Source organism: Melanotaenia boesemani, chromosome 3, assembly GCF_017639745.1.
Source record: "Melanotaenia boesemani isolate fMelBoe1 chromosome 3, fMelBoe1.pri, whole genome shotgun sequence".
NCBI classification, from domain to species: domain Eukaryota; kingdom Metazoa; phylum Chordata; class Actinopteri; order Atheriniformes; family Melanotaeniidae; genus Melanotaenia; species Melanotaenia boesemani.
Window position 1 is genome coordinate 23,634,875 of NC_055684.1, and position 15,310 is coordinate 23,650,184.

Below are 15,310 nucleotides of genomic sequence, written 5' to 3' on the forward strand. Positions count from 1 at the left end.
TCTCGTCCTGATTTATGTCCTCACAGTACAGATTTTATTAAAAAAAATATAGGTCTTATAACCTGGTCAGCATCTTAGGTATTGTTTTAATTCTACAAACTGACGGCTTTTTTCCTTTTCAAAGTAGCTATGATAAATGTGAATGATGAAGCTATTTTAATTTAGAAAAGGACTGAGAAAAGGCAAAGTTTTTTTCAATGAATTTTCCATATAGGGGCTAACATCTGCATGAAAAAGTGTTGAGGCTTAGCTATGGCCTGGGTCTCTCAGTTTCTCATGAAAGTAAAGAGAGTTAGTCAACACTTAAAATTCTCCAGAGCGTGTTCTTATACTGCCTGTTGTGGCTCTGTCTATTTGTATGATGATTCATCAGCGCTGCCTGCTTTGCTGTTGAGAATCTTGAGTGTATGTGGGGTTTGGGGGTAGTGATGAGTGGGCGGGGGGGTGGGGCAGCTTACCGTAACATTAACAGGTGCCATCACAGGTGACGTGGATGCTATGCATCAGCAGTGTTAAGTCAACTGTAGCACCTACAGTTGCTGATGTTAGCTTTCTCTCATTCAGTTGGGCTGATGAGCCGTAGAATGCCATGTATTGGGGAAGTGACTGTATGTGTGATGTTTTGCTCCCGTCCACTAGTTGGAAACATTGGTGTCACATTGGCACAGCAACTCTCATACATGTGCAACAAGTTGTCTAAATGGGTGTTGTGCATTCTTAAGTTTCAATTCCCAGAAAGAATGGTGAATGCAGCTAAAGATGAAGATCAGTGGTGGGTAGAAAAATGTTTTGACGTGTCTTTTCCTTCATTCTACCTACAGCTAATTTACAAGGCAAATAAAGGAGAAGAATAAACCTGAATAAAGGATAGTTGAGACAAACGTTTTTATCTTAATTCAGCAAAGTTAAACCTCACTGTCTAATTGCAGGCTCAGAGTCAGTCAGTTAAAGGCTTAAAATCTACCCTTTCCAAGTGTTCCAATCAAATTTCAGTGGTAAATACTGAATAAGGTTAGAGAGCTGCTTGGCTGAAAAACATGTACCAGATGTAAACATTTCACAACCTTCTGATTTACTTCTTTTCACAATTTTTAAAAAATGCTACACAGACCCCAAACCATTTTGTCTCAGTGATGGCACAAACAAAATAACCACCTACAGATGCAAAATGGGTTTGAAAATAATGTAGAATTGTTGCATGTCATCATTCAAAGTGTCAAAAATGTGTTGCTGTAGGCAGGTTTCTTCAAAATTTTATCAGGCTGCTTTTTTTTTTTTTTTTTTTTTGCTCACATTGAATGACACAGAAGCATAATTTGTATTTTGCTTTTAATTAAGAAAAAAGGAAAGAGAGACAATAGAACAGAATGATGTAAGAGACTCTGACTCTTGCTGCCAGCAAACTGCTGATTAGGAGGGAGGAGAATCTGATTGTGTCTCTGATGGAAAGATTCTAACTTCAGGGGGTGATTAGTGCCATCACACCAAAGTGGAATGAAACACATCACAGAGCTCACTCTGCAGCAGTTTAATGCCAATGCGGCATTATTGACAGAAAAATACCTCCAGTCTCAGAATTTGGAGCAAGAACAAAACATACAGCACAAATGTTTAATGAAATAGTGGAAGAATCAATGCTCTCAGGCTGTCAGATCTTACTTGCATAACATAATTAATGCAAACATCTGATATAAGGGGCCTATGGTACAAAAAATCATAAAAGAGAACCCCATTGACTGGCTGAAGTGCATATAAACTCTGACATACACTGTACACACATAGATTTAGATCAAATAAACAAGAGTGGTTTGTCTAGTCAAGCTAAAAATATTTCTAAGTCAATCAAATTTAAAGACGTCCTTGGCAGTGGACACGGAATCAAGTAAAGACAACTCCTCATCAATCAGCTACACACAACTCTAACCCCTTCCAACAGGCTCACATGACTTAAATTGATACAAACACAAAAATGAAGGAATATATTTAATAAAGCCCCCCTCCACCTCCCTCCCTACCCCCCAGCAGTGCCTCCCTTCAGCTCTTTTTCGTCTTTTGCCAAACCCACAGTCAATATAAAATTACCCAGGCCACAGAGTGAGAGGGTTTGAGGGGAAAATCCACATTTTTAAAACATATGCATTTCCAGTTCCCCTTTTGTTCTGTTATTAAAAGCAGCATTTGCACCAATCACAGGGGATGCCTCCACCCGCCGAGTCTCTGAGGCCAACATACCTCCACACGCCTCCACTATCTCTCACGCAACCCTTCGCTCGCTACAAACAACCTGACAGACACATCCTGAGCGAATATCACAAACAGATCACATCAGTTTGTTCACATGTTTTTATTGGGAGCAGAGTTAACAATCAGGTCCAAGTTGCATTTAAACAACATACTCTTCATCTCAAAGCAAATGCATCAGTTTGAATTTGGCCAAACGAATATTTAGGTTACACACTGTATGCAAAGTGCTACTAACTGACAGTCAATATTTCACATATTTACAACTTAACCATTTAAATTTAATACAAGGAGTTTGCACTAACAAAAATATAATTTCACAAGGAAAGTTCTGAAGGGCCACAATCTACAAAGTACTAAAAAGGAACTTCAGTTGCCCTGTTGGCACATTCATCCCATCAATGAAATTACATTTTTTGAAGAGTCCTCTCTAATAATCTCTAAACTCTCCATCTAAACTTTGACTTTAGTGGCGATGGGGGAAGATTTACACGACTGGCTGGCTTCTTTCTTCTTCACGATATATCCACACTAACGCTGCAGGTGGGATCTGTGGTCTGTCTTGCAAGACATGTTGGTGCTTATATTTTCACAGTGAGATGGTTCTGCTAAGTTTAGTTTCAGTGCTACATTAAGACACATCCCTCCTCACGTTCCGTGATGAATTACTGAGTAACATACAGCTAGCTGGGCAGGCTGGAGGAGATTTATCATTTTTATGGCTTTTTTTTCTTCTTCTTCTTCTTCTTCTTCTAACTATTCAGCCTGATCAAGTCTGAAATGTCAAGAAGTGACGAGGTGGTGTCTGTTCCAGCATTTAACTATGGCTGAGATCCACATCTGCGTTCAAAGGCACAAGTATTGCAGCTAAAATTGGCTTGTTTTACTATTATTGTTTTAACACGGCTTTTTATGGAGGCCAGATGTCATGATTAGCAGCTTTCTGTCCTGGTTCTTTTTACCCCGCAATTATCTTTTGATGTGAAATCCATTTTACGCCATATGAGTCTACAGGCTTTACTGCAATGCTTATGCTTTTGTCAGTTCTGCAGGAGCACATAGAACCGCCACCTCCCTCCCCTCAGGGGTGAAAGATCAAGAGAGGCCTCTTGTTCCGAAGATGTGGTCGTACTCGCTGAGGATGAGCTCTACTGCCTGGTTCTGGTAAATCATATTCACCGCCATGTTGCCGTTATCCCTCTCTGGGCGCATCAGTGTAGGTCCGAACACGATACCAATGTTCTGGGAAGTCATTCTGTTGGTGTCTGAATATTCCAGTACTCTGCAGGGAAAAAGACAGCAGGGTTATTACAACCTTGAGTGATTTAAATAAGAATAAAATACAGCTCTGAATGAAGGATTTTCAGTTGTCCCAGATCACTTAATCACAACAAGTCATAGGATCTTCTAACATGACATTTGTACTCAGTTGAAGGTGTACAGAAAAATTTGGTCAATCCTGCATAATTGTACAAGTTCTTATTATAGTTTCCAAATTAAAAACTGTATTCCTGTAGATTGTCGTCTACAGGAAGAGTTATGCAGCATAGGGGTGCAGTAAATTAGGTCTGTGTTGTCAAAACAAATTTTCCAGTACACTGTCATCACAGTAAGCAGCGCACCCCTGCTGACGATGGCAGCTACTCAGTGCACACCTCGGTGAAGCCTCACACACTGGAGTTATAACAGGTATGGCAGAATAATTGCGATAGCAGAAAAAGATGCAGAGCGTTTCTAAAGATCAAAATTCATCTAAATGCAAAATACAAACTCTTCACAAATGAAGGAAATTCACAAATGTTGCTACTCTGTAGGAGTGGGCATCCTGCAAAGAGCACAGCATGCAATCTGAAGAAACGTAAAAAAAAAAAGAAAAGAAAAAGAAAAGAAAACAAAGGTAAAAGCAGAACACCTGCAGAGATAGTGAAGAGAGAGGGTTTGCTTCAAGGATAAACATTAAATAAGACATTTAGGGATTCCATGCATGACTTTCTGTAGGCAAAAGAAAAGAAAAAAACTTTTATTAAAAAAAAACATGATCAGAATAACTGGATGTCAGAGTCTGGATGCTTTAAAGTGTTTGTGGACAGTCTGAATTCTGAAAAGATTTCCTGGAGAAAATCAAGCAGCAGTCTCTGCGCAAATGTTTGGATGATCCCACATTCCAGTGACCACAAGCATGAAAAACAACAGGTTGGTCGAAAAGGATGAACCTTTCCATTTTGTAATGCAGCAGTCAGGTTCCTGATCTTAACCAAAAAAGCTGCTGAAGCATGACACGAAGAGGGCTGTTCGGCTAAGACATCCGAGAAATATTAATGAGCTGAAACAATTGTGCTGGTTGAAAATGTCTACTAGCCTGTACTGCAAGTGATTAATCAATGCATTCAAAATGTATTCAATAAAGACCTGAAACTTTTGACTTTTTGTCTGTAGTTATGTTAGACAGACACGGACGAAGATCAGACCACATTTTTAGATTAATGAACACAGAAATCCTGATCATTCCAAAAGGCCCACAGATTTTTACTGACTGCTGGATCTCAGCAACAAATAAAGGAGGGAATCTGCTTGTTTTGGTGATACTGACATTTTCAAAAGGGCCACCATGAAGTTGACATGTGTGGCTTTAAGTGAAATGTCTCAACCACTCTTAAATTGAGTGCCATAAAATCTGCTAAACACTCAAATCCCCCTTAAGAAATCACTTGGAGGAAGTTAAGTTTATCTCATTTTTTGGTTCATGACCAAATACCTGCAAATGTAACAACATTCCCCAACAGCTGCTGCTGTAATTCATGATTAGTGATACTTGCATGTTTGCAAGTGAAGTGCTTGCCAGCATGGCTCTTGTGACTGCAGGCATGTAGATGCTCATACAGTGTAAAGCTTTCAGTCATGATGTAACATCAAACAAACTCACAGTAGCTACTAAAAGGACATGTTTGTATGATCCAGTGACTTATTTTCATTTTTGCATGCATGTTTATGCACATATATGTTGGATTTACACCTTGGATTTTTGCATAAATGTGTTCTACCTCCAGCACCTGTTGGTGTGTGTGTGTGTGTGACTTGGGGGGGGGGGGGGGGGGGGGGGGGGGGGGGGGGGGGGGGGGGGGGGGGGGGGGGGGGGGGGGGGGGGGGGGGGGGGGGGGGGGGGGGGGGGGGGGGGGGGGGGGGGGGGGGGGGGGGGGGGGGGGGGGGGGGGGGGGGGGGGGGGGGGGGGGGGGGGGGGGGGGGGGGGGGGGGGGGGGGGGGGGGGGGGGGGGGGGGGTTAGGGGGGGGGGGAACGGGTTAAAGCCACAGTATGAGCATTCTTCTAAAAATGCCATTCCCACCAAGCCACAGAAAAGCCAGCAATTGCTCAAAACTTCCACATTAAAAGAGAGGAGGAAAAAAGGAATGACGAGAGGGAAGAGGAAAAAAAAAAGACGTGAGCAAGGAAGAAGGCGAAGAGAACGAAGTATAGAGGTTCCAGTGGTGGCGGCGGTGGTGTGGTATGCCTTCCAGCAGACGAACCACAAGGCTCTCATGGGATCTTCGAGGCAAGAAGGAGAGCAGAGGGAAGAGGGAGTGAGGGAGAGAAAAGGAAAAAGGGATGTGAAATGGGAAGGAAGAATAAAAAGAGTGAGGAGATAGGAGGAAGCAAAAAAAGGATGATAGTGAGTGAGCGAAGGGGAGGGAGGGGTGATTGAGCAGAAAGAATAATAAATGAGAAACAGAGGGAGAAGAGAAAGGAATGACATCGGAAAGAAAATGAAGAAAGACACATAGTTGACAAATTCATGGGGCCCACCACACCCTGGCACAAACATCAGCCTCAGAACACGAACGCTCACCTCTGAAGTGGAAGGAAAAACCATAGGCGGTAAAAAACACACATTTTATGTACTGTAAAAGGAACTGGCTTGCAGAGCATTGTACGCCATTCATCTTCCGCCAGCCTTTTCATCTTCACAGGGACCAAACTTAACAACAGTGTGATCCTGGTACAGCACTGGCGTATTTGGAGAACTGCGGCCAAAGAATCCTTAACATAAGATTACAGAGACCAACGAGGGAACTACCCCCTCTTGTGGTCAGATTCAAAAGGAACCATTAAAAGGAAGATATGTTTTATAGATCATTTGCTTTATAAATAAATGCATTTGAACTGTAATTTGAACCATCATAGGCAGACAGACGGCTACACCTCATTTCATTCCATCCTCTCACCGTCTGAGATGTCGACACATGAACTGCAGTGTGTCGTGGTTTGGAGGAGGCATGTTAAGCACCAGACACTTCAAGCGATCCACTTTGTCCATGTAGTCCGACATCTCTGCAACACAGAGCAAGGCATGTCAGATTACAATAAATGTCATCATTTATATTCTATTTCCAGCACTTTATTAGCATCTGAAACCCGATTTACATATCCACACTGATATGAACTCCACAAGCCTCCGTTATCTAATCTCAAACAGCGGTATGCTATCAAATATGATGAACAGTCATAGCAATTAATGCTGTATAGGCTGGTAAAAAAAAAAAAAAAAAACTAAAATGTTCATTATAAATATGTTTTAGTATCTTCACATAAAAGCTTTCTTACTGAGTGTATTGTATGATAAAAACCCAGATTATTTTGCACTCTTGAGAATTAGTAAAAGATAAAGACCTATCACAGGCAAGTTCAGACAAATTAAATTTATTTAACTGAAACTTTTTGTGATATTTAAGTTGGTTTTTGACTGTCTGCAAATCTCCTATAAAAAAAAAAAACATTGCCAGATCTGGTGCAGCAAGGAATCATTATGATACACTGCTGCAGTGCATAACTTTTATCATGATGAGCATTATAGGAACTGATGCTTATCTTGATTCATTTCAACTCACACAGTCCCACAGTTGCAGATATGGACAAGTGCACCAGAAATCCAAAATTTATTCCTACTTAAGTAACTTCTGCAACCAATTTATTTTAGAAAAATATTTAACCTTGTACAATCTTTGTTTGAATTCTGCAGCAGTGGGAGTAAGTGGACTGCCATGAAGACGGCCAAGAAGTTGCGAGGGATGAACTAATCCGGTGTTAATTAGGGTTTTTCATGATGTTTGCAGACAAGCATAACAAAACCAATACTACACTTTTATCCTTTAACTGCAGGTATCAAAATCCACATATGACTAACAGTAAATATGCATGAACTGAGGATTATAGTTTACACAAGTTTTGCAAAAGCTCTAAAAGTAGATAAAGAATCCAATTAACATAACGGTTTACTTGCTTAGAAAAAAAAACAGTATTGCATCTATCCATCCATTGTTCATTAAGCAAATAAATAAGAGAATGTGACATCTTTATCCTGCTTGTTCACAACTTCTACTTTCTGCATTAAATCTTTTTTATTTTTGACCATATCATATATAGAAATAAAGCTTTTATGAACTTAAAAGTACACTGTGTACCACACACTGTAAATACACTGTAATCTAACAGGAATTTACTTGTAACCACAACTTAGCAAAAGGTGAAAATGCTACAGTAAAACACAATAAACTCTGCCCTGGTTTTGACTCATTAGGACCACAACACTGATGTGTGTATATTCATAATATCACAACATCTGAGGGGAATTAGGAGGTAGGTCAAAAGGGGACCCTGTGTGGGCATCCTGGTGGTCGAGATGTCTTATCTTGCACCATATTACTCACACTTGTAAACTCGAGTAAATGGCAAAAACTAATAGATAACATGTACTATATAAATCTCTCAACACAAACATAAAGCAGATTATTTGATCATTTGAAATATTTTAAGTTCCTACCTACTTTTAAGCAGTGATGGGCTAAGTAAGGACCTTTTTTAAAATTATTTCTGAGACTGATTAAAGATGATTGACACTCTCATGCTCCATGTTTGTCTGAAAGGCTGAATATAGTATGCAATATGTACAACAAACGAAGCTGGTCACTCACTGACTGTCTCCACAATGTCGGTGAAGAAGCCATAGGGCACAAGGGGCTCGGGAAGCTCGCGAAAGAAAAGTTTCAAAGCTCCTGTGATGACATGAATGTCCTCCCACTCGCTTTCGTCCAAATTCAGCTTCTCCTCTGAGACATGGGGAAGAAAAGAGGAGGAGGAAAATTTCATGCAGACAAAGTCAGAAGGACGTGAAAGAAAGGCAAAGAAAAGTGGAAAACAAGGACAAAGAGTTGAGTTTAAACAACAGAGGTCAGAGCATCATTTAGCATGAATTGACTTCAGGGCTGAGGCGTAACACCAAGGCTTGTAGCTGCAGGAGGGAGATAGACAAGTAAGAGAAGACACAAGCAGCACACTCAAGACAATGAAGCACACTTCTTTTAGCCACACAGGTCTGACTAATGGTTCTCATATTGGATGAAAGCAGCACAAAAAAAAATTTTAATAAATAAATAATTTGATCTTATATCAATTGGGTCAAGCTATGAGCTCTCAGCAAGTACAATCTCTCTTATTTCAAGACGAGAAACATCAGCCTGACGCCTCACAAGCAGCTGATTCCCTACTTTGTCCACTTGGTGGCAGCCATGGACTGTGTGAGACGTCGCTGTACAACCTGCTGCATGTTATTACATCAGAAAACTTGAAGCACAAAAGCCTTAAGGGACACATACACACACACAGACATACACACACACACACAGACACACACACACACGCACGCACACACACACACATCAAGCAAATGGTAGCTCAACAACAACAACAACAACAAAAATGCTGTACGGTGCCCGTCTGTGCAGCAGCTCAGCTCTGTGTGTCAGCGCTGTGGGTGGGGATTGTGGGGAGTTTTTTTAGACTGAGCTGTTCACATTATGCAGCACATGATGCACAAAACAAGCAGGCTGAGTAAGAAATGAAAACGGCCGTTCTCTCCGTCTGCCTGAGTCTACCTTGCACCAACTCCGCTGGGAACATGTAACGGCCATCAGTGGTCACCGCTCGTTCTGCAAAAACCAACAGTTACTCAGACGGCTTATCTGCTGCGTCTGCTTTATCAAAGGGATGTTGTATGTGTGTATGTGTGTGTGTTGGGGGGGGGTCGGACAAGAACAGATTTCTTTGGTTACAGCAAGTGTGATGTGAGAAGAGTTTTATTTTACAGCTAAATCATTAACATAAAAAACAGCATCACTAAGCATTTATCATCAGTGTAAGTAGGTGGAAAAGAGGAAGTCCCCCATTTATCAACATCTATTTCTCCTCCTCCTCCCTTGAGATTTTCACTGTCTGAACTCAAATCATAAAATGAAACAATAATCAATTCTGGTTCAGTTTTCCCTTCCTCTTCATTCTCACCATGGTTCACCAGGAAGCGGAGTTTCTGGATCACTGCCAGGTTTCCTGACACTCTGTAGATGCCGTCAGCGTCCAGTCCTGCAACATATCATACAGAACAGGTCAGACAGGGGGATCTCCATTACTCTAAGAATGTCAGCATCAAAATTGAACTGTTTCACTCTTTAATGAGTGTAAAAAGTGGTTTCCTTAGATTTGAACGTAGACTGAGTAAATCTGATTGTTCTGCTGGTCCTGGCAGTCACATTTTCTGTGAATCAATAATTTAGCATACTAAGGAAGTTTGTTATGTGGCATATGTGCCCAAAGATGTGTGACTAAGTGAAGAAAATGAACAATTTTAGCACTTTTAGTCATCTAAAAAAAAAAAATTATAAAAAAAATAAGTTGAAAACAGGCATATTGGATAATTGCCTGTTTTTTTTTTTTTGTTGTTGTTGTTTTTAATGATGAAGAATTTCTTCTTTCTCCCACACTACTTTCAGTATTAGCTGTAAAAAAAAAATCAGTCATTTTGTCACACGGATTCTAATATTCAGCACTGACAAAGAACGTAGTTAAAACCACAGCTAAGAACTGGAAAATATATTTAAAACATGTTCACAGCTTTATTCTACTGCCAGACACCTTCTCAAACAGAGAATTGAAACCACTAAGTTGCTTTCTGCAAAAACTCAACTCAAATAATCTCTAAACTCAGAAGAGAACAGGAGCTGCTGATTTAACACAGTTTTTATTAAATAAGATTAATCAAAGCTGCAAACACAAAAGACACACAAGAGTATAAACGAAGTAGCTGATAAAGGCAGTGGTGCAACAGCATCTCCTTCCAGCCATGAGGCTGCCATCAGTATTGCATGCACTTTGGATAAGTATCTTATAACACCATCAGAAAAACCATATTTTGTTTGATGGTATGGAAACATAATATATATCCTTAACTTGATCATTTACAAAATTCTTAGTGAGGCAGCTTGTGTGCAATCTCTATCTTGAGACACTAATTTCTTTATGTACTGGCAGGAAGTGAGTGCAGTAATTTATTAAAACACGTATAAACAAAGACTTTGCACAAATCTAACGACCTTCAAAGTCAATATCTGGCATTAGCACCTTTATTCTCCAATGCAGTCTGAACCCTCTAAGACCAGCTTTATTGTAATTTCCTTAAATAGTCTTTAGGAATAGTTCTCCGGGCTTTTTAAAGGATATTTCAAAGGTCTTCTTTGGATGCCTTTTCTCTCATTCTTTGTCAAAATGATCCCACACTGCTTCAGTAATGTTGAAGTGTGGATTCTGGGGGGGATTCATCATTCCATAAGATCTGCTGCCACTGATTTTCAGTCCACTTCTTGCATCATTTGTCATACCTCAGCCATTTCTCGCCGTTTCCCTTCTATACGAATGGCTTCTTGACAGCCACCCTTCCTTGGAGATAATTTTCTAAAGAAGCTTCAGTTAACAGCCAATGACCTCCAGAATCTCACTTTGCTCTATAAATTATTTAAAGCCTATTTCATTAATCAACATGAGATACCAGATCTTTAAAACGTTTAACACTACTTTTTTGTTTGTGTGCGTATTAAACATTTATTCCTGCATTGTTTCTAAACGAGTCAATCCTCTCTCATTCATACCTCTCCCTGCCTGGCAGCTGTCATAACATCATCTCTGAAGCTCAGTGTTTTAGTCTGCTTTGTATCTTCTACCATCACGATCATGATTTAGAGGGAATGGGGTAGATGATTTACTTCATAAATCTGTTATAAAATTAAGGTTAAAGTTGCTGTCAGCTGATGCTTCGCACAGATTTGTGTTTGTTTTCGCCAGTGTCTCATGTGTCATGTGATGAGATCACATCAGAGGAGACGTGTTCGCAGCCACTTTACCTCTCCTCTCCACAGCCTCAGTACAAAGTCTGACGAAGCGAGGGATGGTGCTCTTCTCTCTCTCGCAGAGCATCTCCAGACGACAGCCAAACACCTGATCTGAGAAGCCATGACAGGAGGACACAAACAGATTCTTTATGTTGGTTTAGAAGTTCCACACTCTTTATTTTTTTAAACTAAGACATGATGTAAGAGCTCCAAGCTTATGCTAATCTATTGGTAAGTTTAAGACTCACTATGGGAGAAAACCTCCATGCTTGACTTGGTTCCCGGCAGACATGTAAGCTCACACTAAATGATGCAATGCAACTCATGCACTGTACTGTATAGACTAACGGCATACTAAAGAGCATACCATTATCCAGAGTACACTATAGGTTTTTGGAGTAAACAATTAGTGCTGCACTTCATCACCTCTCCACAGAAGCATGTTTGTGATCTTGTGATCTTGAGGTCTTAAGGTAAGAGATGGCTCTTTAGCATTAGAAATCTGCAGATGCTTCAACGTTAATCAGAACAAAACATGCATAAAAACTTGTTATGAATGAGGATGCAGGTTAGACCCCCGCTTCCAATAATCTTAGACCCGAATATAAGCCTGTTCAACTTCTCAGACATTGACCACATAACAGCTGAATTAATTTCCATCATGATTCCATCAGCATGGCCTGTTTCTGGTTCTCTTGCTTTCATTGTTCTCTACTAACCCTCTTATTTTATTCAGTCAGCACCTCACGACCATGGACATACCAGACTCTTAAAGCAATGTTGGAACCGATATGTAAATGTTACAAGGTCTGACCTAGTAAGATTACAGGAAGAGTGACTTATTCATGACATGAAGCCAGCATGCTCAGACTCCATCAGGGATGAATTTCTGACTGGGGCTATGGCATTAAAGCTTTATGGAAGCTGCCGCTGATGCTGTTCAGAGGAGAGTGGAAAAAAAGGGAGGGGGCCTCAGGTCTTAGGTTGTCCAGGGCTGAGCCGTGACACATCAGCCAGCCCTGCATTATGTGATCTTAAACAATAAATATTTATTACAATTTTCTGTTCAGAGTAATTAAAACAATATCTTTTCACAATTAAGACAGTGAAACTCTTGGTTCTTTTGCTGTGCAATACCAGACACACAAAAACTTGTGTCTATCCGACAAATCTGTGATCAAAGAGTTTTGAGTGCTGCGCCAATTTACCATTTTTTTTATTGTTCTTTTTCCAAACTACTCCATCAATCTGAGTCAGTTATTGGGACAACAGAGCAGCAGGTATGTGAGGTTATTAAAGAAATAAGTTTAAACATGTAACTTCATCAGATTTTTTCCTTTAGACAATTGAATCTCTCTTTATCTGCTATAGCGGTTCTATAAAATGTTTATGGTGGGTCATGTTTGGGCACAGACTGGAAATGGTAGGCACATGTAAATGAGACAACCCCTATAATAATTGGTCGTGGAACAGTGGCCCATCTCCACAATCTCTCCAGGATCTTGGAGGGATCATGGGAGTTCACCCAACCAGTCTACATGTGCTTTGTGGCTGTAACAAAGGCGTTCGACCATGGCCCACGAGGACTTCTGTGGGGAGCGTTTTTTTTTGGGGAGTATGGCGTGGCGGATCCCCTTGTATGAGCTATCCGGTCCACTGTATGGCCACTCCCTGTATAGACCAGCGACAGGGCTTGGTCCGCAGTAAACCGGATTAATTTCCAGAGAGGGTTGGACTCCGTCAAGGCTGTCCTTTGTCAGCGATTCTGTTTATAACTTTTATGGACAGTGCCATTTTTGGGCATACAGATGTCTGATGACCTCTCCTGGACAGACACTACCATGATGGTGGTGAAAAAAAGCCCACCAGCCAACTCCATTTCCTGAGGGTACTCAGAGAGCAACAACCTGGAGGAGAAGCTGCTTGTGTCATTCTACAGAGCCACCATAGAGAGCATCCTGATGTTCTGCATCACAGCGTGGTACACAGGGAGCTCGGCAGCGGATAGGACAGCCGCTGCAGAGTGAATCAACACAGCCCCAGAGGATCACAGGCTGCTCTCTGCCAAGTCTCGGAGGACATTGCCAGAGCTCGCTACCTTAGCAGAGCTCAAGACATCATCAAAGGCTCCTACTCACCCCAGTTACCACCTGTTTGAAGCTGTTACCCTTGGGATGGTGCTACAGGTCACACAGAGCCCAGACTAGTAGACTAACAGAGTTTCTTACCCAAAGCAGTAACCACACTACAATTCAAAATCACACCAATAAGAGCTGCTCAAAATGTCCTTCTGTGCAATGACTAAGACTACTGTTCTACATTCTGTCCACCTGCGCTATTCACTGTTTACATTCTGTTTATTTGCACTATTCCATCGTATTTATATACTTTTTTGCACTCATATTTCTATTTTTTACAGTATTTATTTAATACTTGTTAATATTTTAAAAGGCACTATTTTAAGGAGCAGCTGCTCAAATTTCGTTGTTGTGCAACAAGGATAATAAAGACATTTCTGAATGCTGATTTTAAGTTCTTCAACTAACAGCTCCAGCTGTTCTCCATTTAAGAGTCTCCAACATGTTACAGTACTCATAACTTTTTAAATATTTTCATCCACACTCTTCATTAATAGGCATTAATATCTGACTGTAAGCCAGGGCGGGATTAGCCAGCGGAAACTTGTGCGTTTTTTTTCAGTCTGATCATGGAGCAGGGTGATCTATTGCTCTGACTGCAGTCCCTCATGGACTTGACTGTCAGGTCCAAATACAAAGTCAAGAGAAAAAGCAGAGGCCTCTTGTCCTCTGACACCCCTTGAAATACGGTTTGTTAAATGGTTCTTAAATTTTTTGCCAAATAAAGATAAACATTCCTGCCTATCACAGCTTTAAGATAAATGAATAAATGATGCCTTGTTATTAGGGTGAAACCTTACTAAACCGATAAGGAGGATTGCACCACACATTCACTGGGGAATGTGGCATCTCTGCAAGATAAATGCTGAAATTTCCTTCTTGCCTTGATCACTTTAAAGTACTTTACTTAAATGTGCAAAAGTTATTTAACTCAACAGAAAAAGGCTGCTGTGAGAGACCCAGCTTGTAGTATTAACAAATAAGTGTTAGAGAACATACATTCCATGATCATCCCTATCCCTACTGAATAAAGGATACCTACATCGAAACAGCCTTGAACTTCAAACAGAAATCTTACCTTTAATGAGCCCTTTCTCCTGCAGGGCCTGCACGAGGAGGCCTCTTCAGGATTAGCCTTTTTCAGCCGGGTCTTCACTCTCTTTCTTTCTGTGTTTTCCAGGTTGGATGACGAGCGAGGGACTGCAGAGGTTAAAAATGAGGATGCAGAGGAAAGGAAGAGAAGGTGCAGGAGGTCAGTGCGGGGCGTTCGGCTGCGGGGCGGACAGCAAATTAGAGGGGATGTGGTGAGAATGGAAAAGTGGGAGAGCTGGGCGGCGACGGAGGTGAGACAGGACTGATGGTGGGATTATCTGCCATGGGGCTGAGTTAAGATATAAGTAGGCTGGATGAAGAGAGGATGGAGGACAGGATAGAAGGATGCAGGAAGCCTGTGTGAAAGTTTAGAAAATAGATTGATGATGATGGAGAGAAAGGCTGTGAACTGGAGAGGGGGGCAGGGAGTGCAGACAAAGGGTCATCATAAAGTGATGAGTGGTATCACTTACGAGATGTCGCCTATCATCCTCATCACCACTGTTGTCCAGCATCTCCACGCTGCTGCTCTCCTCAAAGAGTACAAAAGGACATTGGTCCAATTGGGTTTTCACGGTCCTGAAAAGGAAGATAGAAGAAATTTTTTCAGAGTCCACCTGTACCTTTAACTG

The 15,310-nt window shown here is 41.1% G+C and overlaps 1 protein-coding gene across 1 annotated transcript in view; it reads right to left on the minus strand.

Annotated features, from left to right (window-relative positions):
• Positions 1 to 2,328: 2,328 nt before the first annotated feature.
• The window catches only part of arhgap9 (Rho GTPase activating protein 9), a 51,134-nt gene continuing 38,152 nt past the window's right edge, over positions 2,329 to 15,310 (minus strand). The window contains 12 exon segments of the mRNA XM_041980906.1: positions 2,329 to 3,523; positions 6,460 to 6,565; positions 8,206 to 8,340; positions 9,166 to 9,219; positions 9,572 to 9,649; positions 11,461 to 11,559; positions 14,665 to 14,698; positions 14,700 to 14,720; positions 14,722 to 14,786; positions 15,148 to 15,204; positions 15,207 to 15,237; positions 15,240 to 15,257. Of these exon segments, the coding sequence (XP_041836840.1) occupies positions 3,337 to 3,523; positions 6,460 to 6,565; positions 8,206 to 8,340; positions 9,166 to 9,219; positions 9,572 to 9,649; positions 11,461 to 11,559; positions 14,665 to 14,698; positions 14,700 to 14,720; positions 14,722 to 14,786; positions 15,148 to 15,204; positions 15,207 to 15,237; positions 15,240 to 15,257 (885 nt within the window). The 3' untranslated portion in view covers positions 2,329 to 3,336.